The 25,432-nt window shown below is 39.4% G+C and overlaps 1 protein-coding gene across 2 annotated transcripts; it reads right to left on the reverse strand.

The window, feature by feature from the left end:
• Window positions 1-25: 25 nt before the first annotated feature.
• LOC138006405 (proton-coupled folate transporter-like) lies at window positions 26-23,893 on the reverse strand. 2 transcript variants are annotated; one of them, XM_068852703.1, is made up of 7 exons: window positions 23,651-23,893; window positions 11,835-12,071; window positions 11,178-11,490; window positions 9,710-10,252; window positions 4,254-4,337; window positions 864-1,023; window positions 26-627 (listed from the first exon to the last, which is right to left on the reverse strand). In XM_068852703.1, the coding sequence occupies exons 2-7, from the start codon at window positions 12,045-12,047 to the stop codon at window positions 438-440; spliced, it is 1,503 nt and encodes a 500-aa protein (XP_068708804.1). In that variant the 5' UTR covers window positions 12,048-12,071; window positions 23,651-23,893; the 3' UTR covers window positions 26-437. The 2 variants fall into 2 exon arrangements, with proteins under 2 accessions (XP_068708804.1, XP_068708805.1); XM_068852704.1 differs by lacking the exon at window positions 4,254-4,337.
• Between the last annotated feature and the right edge of the window lie 1,539 nt (window positions 23,894-25,432).

Consider the following 25,432-nt stretch of genomic DNA (forward strand, 5'->3'; position numbering starts at 1 on the left):
ATTAAGAATAAAGCACTCGTCATTATGTATACGGTATGTATGTCTTCGAAAAAATGTACTCGTACTCATTCATTCCAAATTACTCGCGAAATCATGTGACTATCTATCATAGCTGTATTTCTACGAATAGTGTGTGGTAAACTCGAATTGACTCAAACTTCTTGACCATGAAGCATGCTTCTAAGTCATATAAAAGTTTACAAAAGGACTTCCTAGCCTGCAGCCAGCGTTCAGTTGGGTTTCAAACCAGGAAAGACATATTTTTGATGTTTTCAGACGGTGCTTGAAAAATGAGCGTGGGACTTGAATGAGCATGCGTGCAGAACGTCGAAAATCCCGTTCCTCGATCCTTCGTTGCTCTGAAAACAAAGCAAACGCTACACAGGCTTGGGAAAATACAAAAAAAAGAAAATATCGAAGCCCAGTATGTACTTCCTTTAAACACGCTTTGCTTCACAACTGTCACTGTCTGGAATAACTAACGGATCCTCAGGAGTTTTAGCAAGAGAACTGGGGCTGTAGTTTTGCTCATCTTTCTCGTTTGCAGGGTCTGTTATACTTTTGTAGCCACTGACTTGATTTATTAACTTCCTTTTGTTTTCAAACATGGACAGGTCTTTCAAGAAGCTGCAAATAAGAAGACAAACGGCGCTCTGTCAGCACTGGCTATAAGTTGGCCAGTCCGCGATTAGATGGATGTTCCTAAGAGTATTTCGTGCGCTACCAAGGAACCAAACAGGGCATAAAATGTGCATGTCTTTATAAGAGGGGTATCTTGATTCTCGCGCAAACAGTGCGCACAAAACTCACGGGTGGATAAATTAGTTTGTCTGCAGCATAAGAAAAAAATGCTCAGAACTCACAAAGTCAAAGCGAGGGGCAACAAGAGCAGAGCCGCTGCCAGGAAAAAGACAAATCCGGGTTCATCAAATTTTAGAGATTTGGCGTACAAAGAGTTCAGTATAACAGCACCGAGGTATGCGAACAGAGTCTTAACAGATGCGGTGGCTGAAAACAATGAACCTGAAACAGAAAGAAAATCATAAAAGCTTGTAAATGAGTTAGGAATTGTTCTCCTCATGACTGTTACGCGAGAGCAGAACACGAGACAAGACGTGAGTGGCTCGCAGGAATCAAAATTTTCTACTCTAGCGGTACGTTTTCTCGGGAGTGAAACAAGCAAGTGAGCGTTCGGAATGCTGCCATTCCGAAGTTTTTGTGAGACTGATTGTTAGCTGCAACGGTGATAAAATCAACGAAATTGGGGCTCGGTTAATTGTGTTGTTATCTGTTTTTTGAAACCTAAACCCGAACCTGCAAAATACACAACAAAACCCCATAATCTTATTCTTGGTTTTCCACTGGGACAAAGGTATGAAGTGGACGCTGTTTTGGGGAAATCTTTAAGATGAAAACGGTAGGTCATATGTGATTACTCGGAATACGTGTGTAATCTCGGGTGACTTTGTTCGGTGCAGCAAAATTGTCAACAGAATTACGAGGCGGTGATTTCATTGGCTAAAAGCAATTCACTTGACCCCTTGAGGTAATAAATTTCACCTCCCTTTATAACGAAACTACTTTTTCCAACAACAACAACAACAACAAAAAAAAAAACAGCCGTGACGCGTCGAGTGTCGTTGGAGGGGATTTCTGCGCGCGTGAGGCTTCAAACAGCCTCAGTTCTTACAGAGTTTGATGAAAATCCGGATTTATAACATGCAGTGGAGCAACCAAACCGTTGGGGGCTGTGTTGGTGTTTCAGTGTGAACCTTTTAAAGTCGTTTGCCTATTCAGAAGCTCAAGCCCCGGCATGTTCTGAGTGAAAGCTCAATAGTAGCTAAAAGGTGAAAATGCTGGATTCAGTCTTCTGGAAATGTTATGAATAAGATAGTTATCCTAAATCTTGCGTGTTGACAACATGATGAAATCGTCAGCACAGAACTTCCAGCAGCGTTATTTTGGAAATGCCCCAAGTTTCTTTTTCTTTCAGCTGTTCTTGTTGGGAGAGTTGAAAACACTGACCCCCAGTCCATGGACTACCCCGATGGACTACCCTAAAATAGACTAAATCTAAAAAAAATACTATTTCGAATGAGTACTATTGAAAGAACTGAATTGATTATCTACTTACATTGCATGCATCTTGTTTATTTTCGTCCGCATGGCTACATGCGAATAAATTCAGGAATTGAACCAGTTTCACTTGACTTGCATGAAGTAATCATCCATCACAACAATCATCCAAAGCTAACCTTTTAAAATGGGTGCTTAGACTTAAATACTGGCGACCAACGCCGTTTAAAATTGGTGTTTAGGATTAGCACTAACCGTGACGCTGCTCACGGTCAATAGTACTCACTTGAAATTGTATTTTTGGGGTAGTGCATTTGGGTAGTCCATCGAGGTAGTCTACTGGACTGGGGTCAGTGTTTTCAACTCTCCCGTTCTTGTTACGAGCATCATCTGCGAATGTCAATTTTTCAATTGTTTCACGGTCTTCATGTTAGCTACCTAGAGGGAGGTCACCGCATTATTCACAACACAGTTTATTTCTAAACTTTGCATCTGGTAAGAGGAGGGCTAAATTTTTTTAGCCACATTACAGAATGGTTTTCACAAGGTATCTCTCTCGCTACGCTGAGGTTTTACCCTCCCTTGGCCGACCGCTTTCACTTTGTATGTCACCCCTGCATTGACAGATTCACATTATTTCCGATCCAACAACTTGTACCAAATCAAACTACTACTTTTGTTTAGTGACCCATTGATTTTATATGTAAACACTAAGCGATGTTCACCAATACGTTATGAGCCTACCAGACTTCAATTGGCCGCAGAAACACTTCTTTTGTCCTGTACTTAGCAAATTTGAACATCGCTTTGGTCTATTCAACCCTTGCAGTTTGCTTCTAACTCGTCCAAATTGTATCACCCTACTTCTGTGCAACATGGTATTCCGAGCAAACGTTTTAAAGAGCGTCTTTTTACTTAAAAAATGGATTCCATGTTGCCGTGCGACCGTTGAGCCCCTCCCAGGGGAACATACCTAATTTGAACTGGGCAACAGGGGAACGATGACAAAATTTCACAATATTATTTTGCAAGTTTATGTCATGATGAAGATTATACCAGACCCTCACATATGGACTGCATAGAAAATATTCCTGCACCACAGCTCACACTGAGTCAGGAAGGCTACGCTCTGCTCAAAATAAAGCAAACATCTCCTGGCCCAGATAATATACCATTCTGGGTCTGAAAGGAGCACGCTGCCCTATTGGCACCTGCAGTACATTCAAGAAATCTGGAACCTATCTTTGTCAACTCAACGGTTGCGTAGTGCATGGAAACAAATGAAATTTGCGCTTGCAGTTTGCGTCGTACGTGTGAACCAGGCTTAAGATAAAAAGAGTATAATTACAATAAACAGAGGAAACGAGAAGCACATATTAAGAAGATAATAAACAATAGAGGCAGTAATTAATACTTAGAAAAAAAAGAAATCTTTTGAATAATTGCATTATAGGCATTATAGGTGTAGATAGAGGAATATAATTCCAGTAATAACATCCAATAATTGTTGGGCAAAATTTCCTTATATTTGTTCTGAAAGGACTGGGATTTGGATACCGTTGGGATGTGCTTCAAGAAGCATAATTATGTTCCTCAGATAAAAAAAGGTATGGAGTAAGATTTGATAGTTTATTATCTGCGATGAGATCATAAAATAGTTCACAAGTTTTTAACTTCACGATGTCAGAAAATTTAATGAGGTCAAGGTTTCCTTAATGAGGATCTTGAAGTGGTACTTCTTTGAGGATTCAGACAACTTTGTTCTGTAATTTTACCACTTTAGTTATGTTCGTGTTCTGTATGCCCAACCACAGGAAAGAAATCTGTTTACAAACATTATTTTCGTTATTCAAATGTGTCAACCATTGGAACAAAAGAATCATTTGTTTCTGCAGCCAATAAGGCTCTAGATCTGGTTGGCACATAATGATAATAGATGACGTCAATAATATCTGATGTAACCCTGCGAAGGACTATCATCAATAAATAGTTTCGGTTGCCTCATTGTTGCTCTTGAGTAACTTTCCCACCTCCAAACATGCTAAAACATTATGAATTCCTAACCCTGCCCGCTGCCTTTTAAAAATATTTTGCGAAGTCCACGTGCTCTAGCCCTTCGTCCTTGAAACTTCTCCTTCATCACCCCTCCTTAGAGTCACACAGGGACAACCAGATACCTTGATCATCTGCACTGACAATCTCCGACATCATTGCTCTGAGAACGGGTGCCCCAGCACCGCGAAGAATTCCAATCAAAGGACCTAAAAAGAGTTGAAGTACATGTCATTTTATTTGTCTCAACGGATTTGTATGCGAAATGCAGCTATGCTTGTTTTCAAAAACAATATTTGTACAAAAAAATATTTTGATCCCTGAAATAATGTGTTTCCTTAGCCTAGCTGTGAAGACTCAACGTTTTGACATTGACCGTTGTAGTGTTTTCACCAGGTGTTCAGGATTATTTTCTCCTCCCAATTATTCATTTTATACAAGAGTTTTTTTGTAGAACGAACTGGAAATTTATTTCACCGGAAGTTATGTTGCGCCCGGATTGATTGACACATTGACAGGGCGAGTTTCAAATAAAAGTCCCCGGATTTTGGGGGGAAGCGCTTACGCCATGGAAAAAAATATTGTGTGGTTGTTTTTTCGTATAATTCTTTCGGGACTTTTGTCAACTGGAAATTGGGATCTTTTTGGATTTTCGACAGAGGAAACTTAGGAAACTAAGGAGAAATACCAGGTTTGATACAAAGCAAGAGAGGATGAGGTAAGAGAAAGGATCCCCCATACATGGGTCTCTTCCAATCATACTTTTTTAAATATATTTTTAGTTACACAGCGTATTTTTGGAGAGGCACCTGATTGGCAACTTGCAATGACGGAATGAAATTTTAAATATGCGACCTCTTCCGGTAAGCGCTTTCGTGTTGAACGGGTAAATTCCAACTCTTTTCAATGCTTTCAACGATAAGTGCAAAGCCTATCAAACCAGCGGATTAGCCAACGCTTTCTTCTGGTGAGGAGTGTGCATCATTCACGATTTGATTCACGAGAAAATATCAAACAACGGTTGAGTTTATCTGGCGACAATGTTGTGTACCCAGATCTATCATGTCAGTCAGAAGCTCCACGCACGAACATTCAAGCTTGATCAGAAACGCTAACATCTATCTTATGAACTTTCCAACGATGGGACCTGGATAAAACATGCGACATGGGTGGGGCTTTGTGGGGTCCTTGACTCTTTGCTTTGCCCGAGGGGGTGTGGGATTAATTCTTTTTTTCTTTTTTTTTTGCGTTGCCTTCCCAGAGAGGTGGGGGATTAGTACATTTTGGCATTTGCTTTTCCCTATGGGGTGGGGCATATTTAGTACATATTAGTCCGTTGCCTAGTCCCAGCAAGAAGGAGTAAGGACACTTTATTAACCCGGTTGGAAAGGGGTCAGGATATGCACAGTAGGAAGTAGCAAGTATTGACAGGCCTACACAACTCCTAAACGGTTGAGACTTTTGTACCGTATTTTCGGTCTTTGACCTACAGTAGCTCTTTAAAGCTGTGCTCTTTCAAGCATGTCTTTTAGGGATTTTCCCCTTTGAAAAGATATGAGTGGTGGCTCTTTGAAACTTTGCCGTAGAGAAGGCTGTTTTTGTATGAAGTGCCAATTATTTAATAAAACACGTTAAAGGTTTGGTATTGCCGGGTTATACTGTGTCACAAAGGGCAAGATATCTTTAGGGATTTTATTCCTTTGCTTCAGCACTGATTCCCTTTCTGTGAATTTGATGTCTGAGAGGAGTGTCTCAATCAGACGTTTCGGATAGCCTCCAGAACGGAGACCTGATTTCAATTTGTAAATGTTCTCTTCAAAAGTTGTTCTTGAAGGATTAGTGCGTAGAAGTCTCAAGGGCTTCGCCCTTCACGAATCCTTTTTTGACACCTGGTGGGTGGCTGGAGGAAAAATGAGTATACTGAAAGGTTTCAGTAGGCTTGAAGTGTGTTTTTATTTCCAGAATGGATTGATTTTGAAAGTGTCTGCCTTTGTATACAACAGTATCTAGAAATGTGGCTTCAGTGTTTGAGATCTCAGCCGTAAATTTGATGGTAGGGTGGTGTGAGTTTGCTTGTGTGATGAACTTGTCTATATCCGGTTTGCTGACATCCCACAACGAAAAAATGTCTTCAATGTTTCGTTTCCAAATCATTGGCTCTAAGAATCAGTGTCTCGAGACCATAAAGGCGACGGCCATTTTAGTACCCATGGCGGTACCGTGAATTTGTAGGTAGTTCTTTCCGTTGAACTGGAAAGAATTCTCTTTGAGTATGAGACTTAGTATTTCTGTGATATAGTTTGTGGGGATTGCAGGGTTATTTTTGTGAAAGTTTTCGTAAGCTTTGCATCCTGTAGTGATTCCCTCTTCCTGTGGTATATTTGTATATAGGCTTGTGACGTTCATCGATACAAGAAAAGTTCTTTTTCCTATCTTCGTCTCTTCAATGAAATTGATGAAATCTGTAGAGTCTTAAAGTCATTTGTAGTGTGCATTTCCTGCCGGAAAAGTTGAAGACATAATAGACTGCTTTGTGTCCTTTTATGGTGATGTGTCCTGAATGAAGCTAGAAAATTTGGCACCTGTTCCATGTGAAAAGGTGTTAACCAAACGTTGAAGTATTCAAAAATATTAAAATGTCAATCACACGTCTGAAAGTAATACTGCGGGTCTAGACAAGGAGTTTTTTGTCCCTTTTCTGTGGGGGATTATCCTCATTTTGGTAGGTATTAGACCCAAAATTATGTCCCGTGTATGTAGGGCATTATCCTTGCTTGGTTTTGTTTTGTGGCTAATGCCCCATGTTTCCCCGGGGTGGGGATTTACAGTGATACAGTGACAGGTGCATTAAGGACGGTGCCTACTATTGTTATTGCGCATACGTTCCGCGCATCTCTAGATACTCGGATTTCCTATCGGTTATGATTACTAATACAGGCTGACTAAAAAACGTTTTATGAACGTTTCGGTTAAAATACTATAACCTTCTTCAACACAAAATGGCTTACGAATGTAAATGAGTGCTTAAAAGAGCCGCGGAAACGTCACTTGAGATTACCAAGGGCCTTGTAAATGTCAGGAATGTAAATATATTCATTAATAGCATTTGGTTCGCAAATTGAGTGCCACGCTTCTAAAAATAATCTTTTTGACCATTGGGAACAACGGTCAATGATCGTGACGTCGTCAAGGTCAAATATTAATTCATAATTGTTTTTAATGCAATGCTGTGTTAATAAGGAATTCTTATCTCCCGTGAAAATCGCTTTCTTGTGCTCTCTATTCCTGGATCTCAGGGCCCTTACTGTTTGAACGATATAGACTTTGTCACAATCTTTACAATTGACTTTATGGATCACTCCTGTAGATAGATCTTTTTTTTTTTTAATGGAGCCAAAGGTTATTACGAGTTTATGGGCAACATTGATATTGAACTGGTTGAAAGTTCTTGTGATTTTCTCTGAATGTCCTTGAAATTAGGGCAAAGTAACAAAACCTCTGTTGGTTTGAGACTGGTTTGTAGAAACAGCGGTACTTTGACAGCTTCTTTGGAGTGTCGACCACATGTCGTACTTCGGATAATTTGTCTGCGTCAGTAGAGGGGATGTTCTTTGCTATGTCGAGAAGGGTTCTAGCTACTGAGCGTTTGTGTTGTGAAGTGTAGTGAGAGTTGAATTGGAGGTATTTGTCAGTGTGTGTGGCTTTCCTGTAGACGCTAGTTTTTATAGTTCCATCGGGATTACTGGTTGTCCCGGTGTCCAGAAACGCGATGGATGCGTCTTTCTCTTCTTCCGCTGTAAATCGGATGTGTTGATTGACTGACTTAAGGTGGGATTGGAACGATTTTTTTTGAACGTGTGATTGCTTAACACTTGACTGGCAAAATTTTGAGCTTTCATTTTTATCCAAAGCTTGTTTACTTTGAGTGTAAGTTTAGGATTTCACGGTCCGCCATTCCTCACATTCAAAACTGACCGATTCGACCTCAGAGGGTTGGATCTAGGGAAAAGTGACGTCATTGACTCACTAGCTTAAAGTTTCAGGGTGTAAACGCAGCTAATTATATATGCAAAACACGAGTTTATAAGTCTGAAAGTCCGAAACTCCCATGCTGCATATTAATTCAGCCGCTTACACACGCATTGCATTCTTAAACTATTGAGTCTTTGACGTCATTTTCTCCTCGATCCATCTCTCTCAAGATTTTAAAGTTAGTAATGGCGGACCATTAAATAGCAAAATTCCAGTTAAAATAAACAGGACTCTTTTTTAAATTATGACTTCAAAACTTAGATCACTTACTGTTTAGTTAACATAGTTTTGAAATCCAAAGAAAAATATATAGAGGATATTACATGCCCACGCGGAGATACGAAATTTCTCTTCGAGTGTTGAGTTTCATCTCGAGAAGAGAAATTTCGTATCTCCAAATGGTCATGTAATATTCTATTTATTACATAAACACCAACCTCCAGAATGAAATTTACTAAATCGTTTCACGAAAGGCATCTAAAGGCGCCATTTTGATTTGCAACCATAGAAACAGTGATCTTTTCAGGAGGGGGTGAATAGGGGCCTGTGAATCTGTCGATCCGTGCTAACTTTTCGCAAAATCCGCCAATCTGCAGATATTTTTACAAAAATCCGAATCCACAGTACTGTTAGAGAAGTGAGCACCTAAGAACATTCAGTAACTTAACTGACGTTAAAGAAATACCTGTCATGAAATTAGCCTACTGTTTATCCGCACTTGGCGCCTAGGTCCTTGAAACGTCAGGTTACCGTGTTTAAAAGAGTGTAGCGAAATCTAAGGTTTAATCCCCACCATGACCACTTTTTTGAAATTATTAAAGAAATTTAATCCAAAGACAACAGAAATCTCGTAGTATAAAACATAAAAATCCGTACTAACCTCACATGCTCGCTTAGTTTCACTACGCTTTTCCAACTGCTGGAATCGACGCAGCCCCGAAACTTTTTTTAATCATGAAGGAAGTCATCGCCTTTGGCACCTTCTCGGTAAAAAAAGTACGATGCAATCGATGATCTTTGTCTCAATGACCTCAATGACCTGACCCTCCATGTTGACCGTGCCAATGTTACACGTGGTGAGGGTCTGGCGAGTTGAATGCCTTTTTGTCAGCCGGAACCCGAAATCCTGGGTTCCTAGAGGTCAAATATATGTTGATCTAGTCTAGTTCTTAGTTCAGGAAGAAAAAATTGAAACAGACCGCCAAATTAATTTCCGGGATCCGCACTTCAAAACAAACAAAATGCATAATCCACTCTGAAATATTGAAGAAATCCGTGATTCGCCGAGCATTCAAAAACTGCCAATCCGCAAAATGTGTCCTCAAAATCAGAAATCAGAGTTGTTTTTGTAGCCAAATCCGCCGATCCGCGAACCTATTAACCCCCCTCTTTTCACATGTGAAAATAACATGTTATCTTCACGTGTGAAGATATCATGTTTTCGCGCGAAAGCTCACTTGGTATTTCATTGGCGTTTTTATAATGAAAATTGATGTTTTGGTCATAGTAGTACTTTAAGGTACTATGGCAGCAAATAAAAATTACTTACTTAAGAAGACCATGAGCACTGTAGTAGAGAATCCAAAGAATACCAGCAATCCCAGATATGAAAGCAAGGATATGCGCAATACATTGATCTTAGAAAGGCACATTCCAAATGCCTTAATAGTTACTATGCCACCAACACCTTCCAGGAAAGTCCAAAGTGCCACAAAGCATCCTATATATTCTGGAGAGAAACAAAGAGGTGAATGGAGCATAAAAAGACTCAAAACTCCAGATATACCCCCAACTGATAAGCTGAAAAAACCACAGCAAAGAGTCAAAACTACTAAATTTCTCTTCCTGGCACCGCCAGCCTTTGCATAGACTCTCCAAGAGGACTTGAAGTTATCCAAACTGAAGAGCTTTCCTGTTTCTTCATTGGATTTGCATCTTGATTCAGGCACAAAGAAAACTGCATAAATAACTGCAACAATTTCACATCCCAGTATGAACCAATAAGGAGAAGAGAATCCAAGGTTTTCAATCCAAAAACCACTTGACAGCTTGGCAACCATGCCCCCCAGAAGTACAACGAATTCTAAAATGCCTGCAATTTTGGAAAAAGAAAGTAAGCATTAAATTATTTAAGGAGGCTCAAACCAGTTTTAACACTTTCAACAATCTGTACTACTTGGAAGTATTGGATCGACCAACCTTTTACAGTTAATGGTAGTGTTATGATGCCAAATGAAACACCTGTAGATGCTTAACAATATGTGACGCACCGGGTTACCATGGCAACAAAAGAGCCATTTAAAATTAGCCTATATTTTGTTTTTAAACACATATATCTCAAAAACGAACTTGGTGACCCCCATTTTTTATTGCTGAAACGTGATTACCACGCTAGGATAAAACTTTCTGCAAAGTTTAAAAAAATTCTCTAGAGCAGATTCATAGCCACCATCACAATTGAAAAATTTTAAGGTGGCTCTGAATCTGCTCCAGGGAATTTTTTTAAACTTTGCAGCGAGTTTTGTTTTAGCCTACTAATCACTTTTCAGCAATAAAAAATTCTTTTTTGAGATATAAGAGCTTAACTAAAAATATAAGGCGTTTTTAGATGGTTCTTTTGTTGCCATGGTAATTTATTACGTCATGTTAATATGAGCATCTTGTTAAGCAATTATTGGTGTTTTATATGGTACCATAACATTGCCATTAAGTGAAACAGCGTTGTAAAATTAATCTTTCTAATAACACATCTCCTCTAAATTATTGAAACCGGTTTGAGCCACCGTAAGAAATGTAACTAGGGGAAATCTAAACCATAATTTATAAAACAATCAAAACTCTTCCGTTTTTCCTTCACAAATAATCATTGAGTTTAATAAGAATAGACACTCTTTGAGTTGTAGTCAGTACTACATGGAGGCTATTTATTGAAGAACATTTAAAGCATAATTTTCTACAGAAGTTGATGTAGACTAGAAAACAAAAGATTCCAAATTTGTATTTAATACTAAGTTTACCTAGTCTAAATGCAAATTGTCCCTTCTCTGTGGTGTCTGCAATATATGACATGCAGGCAAAGAGTATAGTAGTGAAACATCCAAAAAGGCCATGTATAAGAGCACCAACAAACAAACAGTAAATGGGCAACTTGACATACATGACAATAAGAACAACACCAGCTTCCAGTGCACTGCCCACAGCAGGGAGAATCAGTGCAGGGCGTCGGCCAACCTTATCTGTCCAACCTCCCATAAACAGGGTAATCACAATTGATGGAAAGATAGAGAACAGTACAGTACCCAGCTTGAAATATGAAGCATACGACTGGACCTGGTATAAGATATTAAAAGGACAGTGTTAATTCTTGTCGATGTGATTTTTAACTTGCTTCATAACAGCAAGAAAGAGTGTCATATATTGGTATTACTTTGGCTAGCAAGCATATAATTTCCGTTGTATTGCAGTACAAGGCTAACTTTAATTCTCTAAGAGATTTTTAGGGAGCCCAAGGCTCTAAAATTCTGAAATCTAGGGTAGCAATACCCGGCTTCCAATTTTTGTACAAATTTAAAATTTCTTTGCCGCCCGAAGGTAAAAGCTAGCTACTAGGGATCACGCGGCGGTGTTCGAGCACAGCCGTGCAGTAAACAGGATAAATATTTCTTGGTCTCTACCTCCTTCTCCAGCTTCTCCATAGAATCGTTGAAAGGCTTTGAGCCACAACCTGACTTTTGTTTTTGAAAGTGATATGGAAAACCTCTTTCCTCACTCAGCCGATAGTAGACATATTGCTGATAAATTAGGACATTCATCAGCAAGCCACATGAATAGAAAAATATCACTGGTTCCACAGTCAACATCTTTCGCCAAATGGAACTGCATTGCATAGTGAGTGACTGTTGAATGTTGGCCTGGGAATTAAAGCACAAATGAAAAATGTTTTCCAAGTAGCCCACAATCTTTATCAAACTAGTAATAGTTCTCTCTAGATCTCTCCCCGGTTTGAACATCATGTCTATTCTGTAATAAACCTTATAACTTCTATTACAAAATACCACATTACCTGTGGTAATTGTCTTTACTTGGCATTTAAAAGTTTAGGATTTTCCTCTCCTATATGAGATAATGGGAGGATTTCTGTATATTTCCATAAGTCGTGGTTGATTTTCTATCAAATGCCTTTTCCCGTTTGGATGGCGATTCATTAGGCATTTCTGAGAAATACAAACAGACAAGGTTAATTTGGGAACAGAAATAAGCCCAACTAAGTAATTAAGTGAATATGTGGCTCAGCCAGGAATCAAATCTGGGTCTCCAGATTACCGATCGGATGCCTTACCCACTCGGCCACTGAACCAGCCACACTATATATATAATTTTTTTTTTTTTTAAAGTTAGGCACTGATGGATGGTATTGCGTGTGAAAAAGGGCATTAATTTCTTTTGCGTGTCCCCTTTTTCTTTTAAAGCCGTGTGTCTGTCCCTGAAAATCACTTCAGCGAGGATTTGTTCTGTGAACCGTTGCGGATAGTCCCTGGTGGATAAGCGGGACTTGAAATTGCATTATATTTTCCTCAAATGTCTTTTGAAAATAATGAGTTAATTTTATTTGTGCTAAGTAGGCATTAGGCTTCTCTTCTTTGAAAGCCTTTCCTTACTCCTGGTGTTTTCTTTGTCAAATCTTTCGCCCTTGTAGACGCATGTGTCCAGAACCGTAATCTCAGTGTCAGATATTTCAGCCGCAACTTTAATTGTAGGGTGTAGGGTTTTAGGTAGTTCAATGAATTCGTCTATTTTCAGTTCTGTTTGTTTCCCACTCAACCGTTTTCGTTTTGCTCTCACTCAAGATGTCCGTTTCTATCTTAGACTTATGTATATGAAACTGCCATTTTTGTTCCCATCGGTACCAGCATTCTAGATGAGTTCCCTGAAGTATTCCAAGGACTTCGGTGTCTTCCTGGAAAGTACCACATTAATATCAACCCCTCGGTTCCTCCTGCAGTGCACCCACCCAGGCGAGTTCCCCAGTCGAAGCGAGAGCCATTGAAGAAGGAACTGGTCAGAATGGTGGAGGCTGGAATCCTAGAGAAAGTATCCTTGAATGAACCAGCTCATTGGGTTAGCAGTCTTGTTTGTGTTGATAAACCGGATGGATCTATTCGTGTGTGCTTAGACGCGAAAGATCTCAATGTGGCCATTAAAAGAGAACACTACCCATTACCGTTAGTCGATGACATTACAGCAAATTGTACAGGAGCCACAGTGTTTTCAACTTTGGATGCAGAAAAGGCATTCTACCAAATCCAGTTAGATGAGGAGAGCAGTAAGCTCCTGACATTTAATACCCCCTTTGGAAGGTATCGATACTTGAGGATGCCAATGGGAATTAAATCTGCACCAGAGGTTTACCAACAGAGAATGGAGCAAGTTTTTGAAGGGCTACCAGGTGTGAAGGTCATTATGGATGACATAATCATACATGGCCCCAATACGGCAGAACATGACACGCGGTTGAGAGCTGTTTTGCAGCGTTCCCGAGACAGTAACCTTAGATTGAAGAAGTCAAAGTGTCATATCCAGCAGAATGAAGTGAAGTTCCATGGCCATTTGTTCTCCAAGGATGGTTTGAGGACAGACCCGGAAAAGGTTAGAGCTGTAGTCGAGATGCCAAGACCGACAGACAAGGCTGGTGTCCAAAGGCTGTTGGGGATGGTCAACTATGTCAGTAAGTTTATCCCAAACCTGTCAGACCTTACCACACCGTTGAGACAGTTACTACATCAGGATGTTCTGTGGCACTGGGAAAAACAGCAGGAAACCAGTTTCAAAGCAATCAAAGAATCGCTTACCCTTGCTCCAGTGTTAGGATATTATGATGCACAGAAAGCGTTGACGTTGCAAGTTGATGCTAGTTCCACCGGTCTTGGTGCTGCATTGATTCAGGGAAACCAACCAGTAGCTTATGCCTCAAAGGCGCTTACACCCACACAGCAAAATTATGCTCAGATTGAAAAAGAACTTTTGGCTGTGGTATTTGGTTGTGCCAAATTTGCAGAGTATATTGTGGGCCGTGATGTTACAGTTGAATCGGATCATAAGCCTTTGGAGGCCATTATGAAAAAGCCTCTACACGTAGCACCCTTGCGCCTGCAACGGATGCTGGTCCAGCTCCAACGCTACCCAGGAATCACTGTAGTGTACAAGCGTGGGGAAAGCCTACACTTAGCGGATGCTCTATCACGAGCCCATTTAGAAGAGTACCTGACAAATGCTGAGCAGTTAGACATCAACTTAGTAGAGCATGTTATCTCAGACCAACAGTTGGCCAAGTTCATTGAAGCAACCAAGGAAGATGAGATCCTGTCCGAACTTCAACGAATAATATTGTCTGGTTGGCCAGATTCCAGAGGTCAAGTCCCACTCAATGCACAGGAATTCTGGAACTACAGAGATGACTTATCGTAAAGGGGCAAAAGATCGTTGTCCCTAGCAGTTTGAGAGGGGAGATGGTTGAGAAACTTCATGAGGGACACCTTGGAATCAACAAGACAACAGCGAGAACACGTGAAGTATTATTCTGGCCTGGGATGACGGTGGATCCGACAGAGAAGATTAAGAACTGTCCAGTATGTTTAGAAAATAGACCAAGTCAGCAGCCTGAACGATTGAGGTCACACGAGATCCCACCACTAACCTGGGCTAAGGTTGGCACAGACATCCTACACAAGAATAGTCGAAACTACCTTGTTACTATTGATTATTACTCAAAGGGTCCAGAACTAACCTTACTTCCTTTCATGACCAGCACTGGGGTAATTACTGCACTCAGGTCTCAGTTCGCAAGGTATGGTGTGCCCTCAGTGGTAGTTTCGGACAATGGTCCATGTTACAGTTCTGCAGAGTTTAAAACGTTTTCGGAGGACTGGGGCTTTCATCATGTAATGTCGACTCCAGGGTACCCCCAGTCAAATGGTCAGTCGGAGAGAACAGTCCAAACAGTTAAGTCAATGCTTGAGAAAGCTGACAACCTATACAAAGCCCTCCTTTCATATCGGAATAGTCCTTTGGATGAAGTCAACTTGTCACCCTCGCAAATGTTAATGGGAAGGCGTTTGAGAACGCAGATTGACCAGAGAAATGTTAAAGCCCCAACTGTTTGATCCTGAAGAAGTCTTGCCTGAGTTAAAAGAAAGGAAAAGAAAGCAGAAGCTGCAGCATGACAAAACAGCGAAGGAACTGCCACCACTGATGAATGGCGAGTTTGTAAGAGTTCGAGAAGGCAACAAGTGGAAGCCTGCTAAAGTTACGGAGATTCTTCCGTTACCTAGATCCTACAAGGTTGAAACAGAGCGGGGAGAGTACCGAAGAAATCGTCGCCATTTGCTAAGAACTGAAGAGCCCAAGGCATCAGAGTTTGCATGCACAGCCCCATCTGATGAAGACCTAACAGACACTGATGTTGAGATGTCTGGTGCAGGAACCCTGCATAATCCTAGGTCAACACCAGTCAAAATGTCTATGGCTACTACCACACGGTCCGGTAGGACAGTTAGAGAACCTCCAAGGTTCAAAGACTATGTCAAGTTTTAGCCACAGTGGGAACAGTTTGTAACATGTCACAAAGTCTTGTGTTCAATTTAGAAACAGAAACACTACTCCAGTGGTCATGTTGTCTGAAGTTTTGCATTGCCCCTGTTTGTAAATTCTGTAATTTTTTCAGTTGTGTTTCCTTTGTTTACTTGCTTTTCTTTCGCTAAAAAAAAAACGGATATGTAACATCAGGTCAGCGGTTGCACCACGCACGTGGTGTGGGGAATAAAGCAGTGTTGTGTAGATCCGCCATCTTGTGTGTGTTGTTCCTTTGTTAGAACACTTCAAAATATTCAGCTTGATAGTGAGGCAGTGAGGACAAAAACAATAGAAACACGTTGGAATGAATGCGACAAATATTTGCATATCATCCACTTTCCTTTGTCTTTGTCCTCTAAACCTCTCTTTCAAGCTGAATTTTAATATATCGAAAAAGGCCTACTGTGGTAAAAATTAGTTTTTATTTGTAGTTTTAGCTTTAATTGTCATCTTGTATTTTTAGAGTTGCCCCGATGTCCGCTGGATGTTGTCGACAAAACAATATTTGGATTTAGATTTAGATCCTTTCATGTCTTTGTAATCCTTTTAATAATACAAAATTAACAAAAAAAACTCTCTGTTATTTTAAATAAGTTCCAAAGTCCTGTGTTTTCTTAGTTATTCCTACTTTTCGTGCTCGTATTTGTTCGTACCCTCGTGCTCGCGGCTGCGTGTATTATCTACGTATAATAATAGAGGGTTTTACGTTACGTCATCCGCCATGTTGGTGGACCCAAACAAAAGATTTCTCATTAGCTCCTTTTGTTCGTCCACCAGCAATTGTACATTGCAGCATTGTTATCTGTGTCTCTCGAGATTGGTTGCAAATCATCTATTCTTTGATTGCACTCACGTGATAAAGCGGCCATGTTGGTGCCAAAACAATAAAAAAATGTACTGCAAGACCTCAAATTCCCAAAAGACGTTTTCGTTTTCTTTCCACCAATATGGCCGCCGTGACGTAAGGTACAATCAAAGAATTGTTGAAATGATACCGTTTATAAATCATTTACCCTTTACCCTTATTATTTGTATTTTTTTCTTTACCCTTATTATTTAAGGCATACAATGATTTATTGCTAGAACCGTTGAGGGATTGCCGTTAGTACCAGCAGAGTTAATAGAGGGGACTGGTTTTGAAGCTCGGCAAACATCAAAGAAGCAAACAAAGATGCCAAGATTTAGGCTGCAAAAATCAACGACCGTGCACAATCTTTTGTTTTGCGCTCATACACTATGCATGAATTATGTAACCAAAACGTTTCTATTGGTTAGTTCCTCAGTACGGAGTAAACAACTATTGTGTTTTGTGCACGGTCAAGGCCAAAAAAGACAACAAAAACCAACAACAAAGAAATTTGTTGGTTTTCATAACCATTCCCCTCTATTAATTATGGTACCAAGTTATAATCGTAGATTCATAAAGGACTCGTTAGCCCACCAGGGGACACTTCTTTGGAATTTAGTGAATTATCATGATATTTTCACGATTCTAAATTTTAAGGAAATTAAAAAAAGCGGCTCATCAATAAGGAGTAGTTTGTAAATTTTATTTTTAACAACAACAAGAAGCTATATTCACATTTCACTTTGTAATCTTTATTTAGTTACATGAGATAATTTTAGTCTAACGGAGAGTTACATGGAATTTATAATAGAAAAACTAAAAATGCATTACAGGTAAGGAAATGCCTAGCATGTAAATAATCCGTTAGGTTTCCGAGTAGTTACTAGAGTTGTATTCTTTCAGTTTAATTTATCAGTAGACAAGCAACACAACACACACAAGCACAAACTTCCATACACATAATAAGACTCTAATAATGAATTTGCTTTATTAACAAATATTCTTTTACCTTCTTACAGAAGTTAAAGTGTTGTATACCAGGTTTTAATTTAGTGGGTAATTCCTGCCACAGTTTAACAGCCATAGCCTGCGATGTAGTTAGTCCTAAAACGTGCTTGATATATAAATTGGCCTTTGATGCGTTTCTTGGATTATATGAATATACATGACTTGCATAGCAGAAGTGTTGATCAAAAATATCTGGTAATTGCTTTTGATCTCAACCTTTCATCCTCCCCCCACCCCCCCCCCCCCCCTTCCTTTTTCTAAAGAACTAAAGAACAGCTTGAGCCATCATTTTTCGAGTGGATCTAATAATCATGTAAGTTAATGGCAAGCTTATTTAGGTCACATCATTCTTTTACCTATGCTAGCTCTCGGTTAACTAAGATTTGTAAGTGGAGGGCGGAAACAATATATATGTTATGTCATCTGCAAATATTCTAAAAGAAAGCTTATCAGTTGAATTATATCATTGATATAAATGAGGACTAGTAAAGGCCCAAGAGCACTCCCTTTTGTGGAATTCCGCGCATAACTGCTTGTCTGAATGACTCAATATCATCCAGAAAAACATGTTGATATCTTTTATTTGAAGAGCTTTCGAACCATTGCAAAGGCAGCCCCCGAACTCCATACTTGTCCATTTTTTTCAAAAGAATACTATAATTTACTGCATCAAATGCTTTAGCGAAATATAGAAACAGCACCACAAGTAAATTGGTTACTGACGATTGCATTATTTAAGTTGTCTGTGATTATCATAGACAACTTAAAATATGCAATCGACAATAACTAATTGTAACAAGACGCCTACAAGGGCGTATCCGTGGAATGCGCAAACAGTTAACACAAATTGTCCAGTTACAGTGAACTTCAAGTACAGGTAGACTTCGGAAAATGGCGAAAGATTACTAGAAAGATACATCTGTAATATAACTTAAAGTTTTTTGTTGTAAAAACTCATTACTAATGTTACTAAATTTGCAAATGCAAACAACGAAGCCCTATTAGCAGGTTATCAGGATACGGGATCTTTTGTTTATTTATTTTTTGGAAGGAGACTTAATTCAAATCCTACAGTTTTACTTGCTTCGTTAACTCCTTTCATCCAAAAATTACAGGATCAGCCTTAAATCATCCGAAAAACTTATTACAAATCACAGTTCAACAACTTATCATCCTGGGCCAGTTGTTCAGAAACTGGGTTTTAAAACGAGTTTTATCCTCTACTCCCAAATGCTGTTCAAGGCTGATATTCAGAAAAACTTTACATTAGAAGAAGTCAATCTTGAAAAACAAAAATAAGCAAAGATAACTGTGACCAAAAAGTTGAAAACATGAAACAAAAGTTTACGCTAATCCTGGATTAAGGTAATTGGCTTTCGAACAACCGGGCCCTGTAATCGACGTCTGGTTCTGTAATCCTGGTTTAGTTCCTTGCAAACTGTATAAATTTGCCGTAGCGAAGACAAGAAGACAACATCCGTGCTCTATTTCTCTCAATGCTAAAAAATTCCTTAATTGCGTGTTGTATAGTCCAGTCCAAAGTTCTAATTTTACAATTCCATAATCTTGATTTCGGTAACTTGGTACCAAACGTTCCACAATAAATTGAAATCTCGTTAAGAAAAATCCTTAAATCCAGTAGTCCAGTCCGGATTGAGATCGCCAAAACTCTCTCTATCATCGATTCAAAATTCAACAAAAGCTACAAGTAGTAAATAGTTATCAGAAACTACAACAGTTCGTCCTGATTCTACACTCGAGCTGAACAAAAAACCCAAAAAACCCTTGTCATCGTTTTCGAAAGAACAGACAAACAGCCGAAACTGTTCTGTGCCTGCCCCTTACGGCACTGAAAAAGTACCGTACGTTGTACAATAGTACTTGACCGTAGCCCTTGGCCAAGAAACTAATCTTAGCCAAAAGCCCGAGAAGCGATCAGGATACGGGATAATTAGGTAAAAAAACTGTGGGGATACGGGATTTTTAGTCTGGAGGAACGCATTGCGTGTGGTAGTGCAGTAACTTGACAGTGTTTTTTTCCATAACTGTCAACTGAGCGGCGTTTTGTTTTTTCCAGGAGATTCAAGTCCTTGCACAATATGTAGCTCTAATAGTACACGACATTGTTTGGTATCGTAAATCTTTACGGTGCCATGGTAGACATCTTTGCTATATACCCTCTAAGAAGACATGTGGTTCAGTAAAATACTAAGCCCAGAACGATTGAAGAAAATAACAGGAAATCGAGAAACATTTGGCTTCAAAGCCGATATGTTGATCATTTACAACTTCTTTTTCACCACAAGCTTAAGCGTGTACTCTGAGCTCCTGACACCTTTCCAAGACCAATGTTACTAAAGTTTTTTTCCCCTTTCCAGCGGGGTTAGTATCTGGATGGGGGACGTTAAAATATGCGACTTTTGCTGTCAGGAACATACGCCCAAAAATTCTATTTTAACGCTCAAGAATGCGAACAAAGCAAGGTACAGATTTTGCTAGCCTTCTTTATGCAAAACAAATATTGACGAAAAAGTAAATAAATATTAATATGTAGTTTTTAAGGAGAGCAGAAGGAACTTTTAGGAAGAGTCGATCGAGAATAAAACAATTTGCCATCAGCGAAAAACATTTCGGGAGATTTTTGTTACGTTCCATCAGAGTTCAATTTTTCTATCGTACTTTTGGTCATACAAGTAAAATCGCAAAATCGGAAGTGACATCGATTTTAGCGGCCGCCTGTGATCAAGTTATACCTTGCGTGTTTACTGACAACTCACGAAACAAAGGATACATCTGTGACAAAATGACGGCATAACACCTGGTTTTTGTTAGTGCGTTTTTTTTTCTTTCAAATGTTATAAAGTTCGACAAGATCTATGTGCGAATTTAACATAAAGATCACAATTGTTGATGCTAGTCCAAGTGTCAGCTGAAGTTAAGCTCCTCCGAATGAGGTTAGTACTTGGATGGGGGACGGCTGCGAAGTCCTCGAGACGGCGATAGCTAATTCGTTTTTTTTAAACTTGATTTCATTTTTTATCTTGTTTGGCCGTTCAAAGCTATTTTCTTATTTTCTTTCTACGTCAAAACGGCGAACAAACTGGTTCCCAAGAAATATTGGAGTACGTATTCGTTCTATGCAAAATGCTTCTAATGAAGTATTCGTTCTATGCAAAATAATAATGTTCACAGTGGAACACACAAGTACGAAGCAAGATCTAGAAATAACGTAGAAAATTCTCCTTACCTTTAAAGCTTGCCTTTCTCAAAGAAAAAGCATCTATCCACTTTATCGAATAGTTTAATACTGAAACAATCATGGCGGGCGGAAAGATTCTATTATAACTGTTTGCTTTCACCAATCTGACGTAAGTGTGTCACGGTGGCCGAGTGGTCTAACGCGCTAGCAGAGAAAAATCCCGATGCCTTGGGAAGTTCTCCTCGGGCCAGGGAAGTTTGGAAATACCGTAGGGAAAAGAAATCAGTCCACCCGATCGGAGATTAATTCAATATCCGTGGGGTATGCACATTTGTGACTACCAACAAAAAAAAGAATTCAGCCCGATTTTAAGACGTGGATGCCTTCGGCATTCCACGTAAAAAAACAAAACAAAACAATAAAGGGTTGAGATAGAACGGAAATTTGCGGGGACAATTAAGCGTCACCACGGTGACCTTTGTTTATAGGTGTTACCTTTGCAATCTTGAGAGTGTCAGGGACAATACCTTTGCTAATGATTGATTATATAGTTCCGTTATTGCTTCACAGATGTAATCACATGCTAATTCAACACATCATTTTATAGGACGTTTTAAACCAACCTCTAGAGACACCAATAGCAATAGAGAAATGTACGACGTTTGGTGGACGAACAAAAGAAGCTAATGAGAGATCGTTTGTTTTCGTCCACCAACATGCATGGGGGAGATGCAGTCAAGTGAAAACCTCCTATAGGGACTCCTATGGTTAACTTTTGATTATTCAAGCTTTTTATTAGATCACGCACTTCATGAACAGGGACCAATCTAAACATAAAACTATTTGGAAATGATCTTTTTATGTATTTATTGAATTTAGATGATCATGTTTAGGCAACTGATCAGAGAAATTAAGCCCAACGTTGATGAAATAAGTATTTAGCTTATCACATATACTTGATTTATCAGTGTAGCATTACTTTTATATAAAAGTATACTTATTCTAGGGTAGTGTTTTTTTCCTTCATATTTACAATCAAACGTACTAATTTAGGTCATCTGTTATGTACAGCCCAGCTCCTCCAGCATTTGTTTTTGAAACCTTGTTTACAAAATTCAATATATCCTGGTATGGATATATTATAGGGATTAGTTTCGACTAGTTTGGTTTCGGTAACTGCTATAATACTAGGCAATGGTTCCTTTACCGTTAGTAATATATCATTAAGAAGAGTTAGACTTTCAGGTAAACTACGAATATTACAGTAAAATAAGGATAAACGTTTTGACGAAGCTTTCTGGAAAGACACCAGTTTGTTTTATATTTGCAAAACTTACGTTAGAGTCAATTTTATTCAAATTCAAATCATCTGTTTTATCAGGACTTTCAATAATGAATCTCTCCAATCGGCTAATAATCTAGCAGTACGGTAAACCCAATACCCTTTAACTTCCATGAATTTTTTGTCTGATAATCCATTAAAGGGTACTTCGTTTAGATAACTATTATTCCAAGATTCATCGATGCGGAATGAAGCGCAAAATCACAGTTCTACATTCACACGTTTTTACAGGTAATAAACAAGAATACTACAGATATTACTATTATTGCATGGCTTACTTGACAAGAGAAGTCACTGTGGTGAACTCAAGTCAAAATAGTATAGGGGGGATCAGTCATTTGTTTGCAAGTTTCTTTTGGATTCCTCCGTATCAGCCATCGAATCGAAAATGAAAGTCCGTCGTGCGTTTTCCCCTTGTTTTAAATAAATCCGTCTGTTATTCGTCGATATGTATTTCCAATTTAATTCCTTTTTCATTTCATTTACCGTGACTGCCAAACAACTTCTTTCTCAAAGGCGTAAGGGACTTTAAGATATAAACTTTGTTCGTGAGGTCCTTGCCGGTAAGATCCTTTGTGTTCCTGGAAGGCTGCAAACTTTCTTCCCGGTAACTTTCCTCCTGTAGCTCCTGTTGGAATACTTATCTCTGACTGCCCGTCTAGAGAACTTGACAGCAAGCGTATTGTCCGCATCTCAGTTGCAAGTGGGTATTGGGCTGGCTGTAGATATATCTTTTTCATCTAGATCAACTCCGATGTCTTTGCCTATCGCCATTACAAGGTCTACTCGCGTTGTTGCTTTTGTCGGTTGCAAGCCGGTAATATCCACGCAATCACGACGGAGATACTGAGCCAAATTGTCAACTTCTCTCTTTGACTCATTAGTACTCTTCTCAGGGTAATGCTGAGATCATCATTTCACATTCTTTACTTCAGTGGTAAGGCTGTAGCTGTTGTCATTGAGGACCAAGCTGACTTAATACAGTTAATACGTCATACGTCGCTGACAGATAATCCACTGAAGTTTTCAAGTCGGTAAATTTCTTCTCAATTGACTGTAGGTCTATTCGTATTGGCCTAAGTTCAGTTTCTAGTAGCTTTTTACTTTCTTCTAAGGTTGCCATAAATGCTGATGTTTACATGGGCAAAAATATTTTGCCATCATTGGCGGAGCTAAATAACACGGTACACCAGCAAATACTGCTCGGTAGAGACAACCGGATTTTGTGTATTTTTGAAATAGCATATCAGTATTTATAGTTTTACTGTGTATATGCTTAAGTTTTAAAGGTAGTTTTGTACGAACCTACAAGCTTTAAGCTTTAAATTAATCTTAGATGTATCGCGACATATACATTAGTACACATACATACTATCTCCTAACCCTTCAGACGAAAAAGAAAAATGAAGCAAGACCCGGTTACTTCGGAAACTTGTTATTGTTTCTTTGACCAGGTTTGAGTTACCTTATTGATTTGTGATCCTGATCTGGCAATCTTCTGCCTGTGCGCGGCAATCTGCAAGAACTTCACGGCAGCGCCTTGCGTGCTTACTAAAAAATTAACCGGGACCACCGTGCGGGCCTAGTTTCTTAATTTAAATCGGAATCGATTCGCCCACAATAACAATATTTCAATACTTCTGTATACGCAAGTTTAAACCCTGCGGGGGCAATTCTTTGATTGAACATGACGTCACGGCGGCCATGTTGATGGAAAGAACGAACAATAGCGAAAAAGTCTTTTGGGAATTTGACTCTTGAGCAACATTTTTCTATTGTTTTGGCACCAACATGGCCGTCTTATCACGTGAGAGCAATCAAAGAACAAAATTCATCTCTTCACCTAAGCCACCTTTTCTCTCTCCTCTTAGGTGTGTCCACAGGCAGACAACCCTAGGGATTCGAGACCGCGTGACGTCACGTTATTTGAAACAGTCGTTGCTCTAATACATTTACAGTAATTTGCAAACTTAAGGCAGACCTTTTCCAAGGGTAAAGGGTATAATTTTCTACCTAAACAGTTGTCACGTCAGATAATTACTTGTCTGACAAATTCAGCATTGCAATTTCTTCAATTTTCAAAAACCTGACTTACCATAAGTGATATTGCTCTCAAATCGTTTGATGTTGATCAATCAACTGAGTGCAGATTGGGTAGGATCTAATAGCCAAGGAAAAAAACCTAGCTAACGAGAGCAAGCTGCACACGGTGGCCATACGAAAAAAAAAAGAATAAATTAAGAAGTTATAAACAATTACAAATCGTAAAAAGAAAGCAAGAAAATAGTCAACAAAACGAGGTGGGTGGTCAGCAAATCAAGTAATATGCCCAGCTAAACTTACATATCAATTCCACTACGCCGATGGTTTGAAACCAAAAAATACTACTTGCACACAATTCCAAGTGCCGACAACTAATAATAAAAGAGGGTGTGAAAAAACTGAAACACAACACCCCTTTTAACCCCAAACAAAAAAACCCAAAGAAATCAAATGATGTCACGCAAAAATAGTAACGCAACTATAACATGGCTGCCCGTTTCACTCAAACTTGAAAAAAGCTAAAACGAATTATGGGTTAACTAATGCTAATGATCACTGCACCTAAATCAATTCACATCAATCCAATGTTCAATCATTATAATGTTCATATCGATGTTAATGTTAGGAACAACAATAAAAGCAAGGTGACACACGCTAACACCAACCCGGTGTGGCCAACACATCACGCATGCGCACAACCATTTCACCCGGTCAATTAGCAGCCATGGACAGCTGTGAAATGACTGGGTGAAATGGTTGTGCGCATGCGTGATGTGTTGACCACACCGGGTTGGTGTTAGCGTGTGTCACCTTGCTTTTATTGCTGTTTTTAATTTACGTGACACATCGATCTCTTAATGTGATCCACCTTCCCACATGCTTGCCGTGGGAGAACAGTTTTGCTGTTCCCGACCCAGCTTGCCACATGTTTGGCATGTGAAGCTGCCACTTAAAGGGGTGCTAAACACACCCGCCTGGTATGTTAGCTACGTCATGCTGATGAAGCCCTAAAGGCCGAAACAGTTGTCCATGGCTGCTGATTGACCGGGTGAAATAGTTGTGCGCATGCGTGATGTGTTGGCCACAGCGGGTTGGTGTTAGCGTGTGTCACCTTGCTTTTATTGCTGTTTGTAATTTACGTGACACACCGATCTCTTAAACCCGCCGCACACTTGAGGAATGAGCTGAGCAAACTGGTTTGCTC

This window comes from Montipora foliosa, chromosome 6, assembly GCF_036669935.1.
Source record: "Montipora foliosa isolate CH-2021 chromosome 6, ASM3666993v2, whole genome shotgun sequence".
Classification (NCBI taxonomy): Eukaryota; Metazoa; Cnidaria; class Anthozoa; order Scleractinia; family Acroporidae; genus Montipora; species Montipora foliosa.

Bases quoted from the DNA above. Each gene is read 5' to 3' on its own strand.
- LOC138006405 (XM_068852703.1), bottom strand. From the start codon at position 12,047: ATGCAATGCAGTTCCATTTGGCGAAAGATGTTGACTGTGGAACCAGTG. The intron at 1,024-4,253 runs GTATCTGGTTGT...TTTCTGTTTCAG, and splicing joins TGTCAGTGCAGATGATCAAG to GTTCATTGTTTTCAGCCACC. The intron at 628-863 runs GTGAGTTCTGAG...TCTTATTTGCAG, and splicing joins TTGCCCCTCGCTTTGACTTT to CTTCTTGAAAGACCTGTCCA.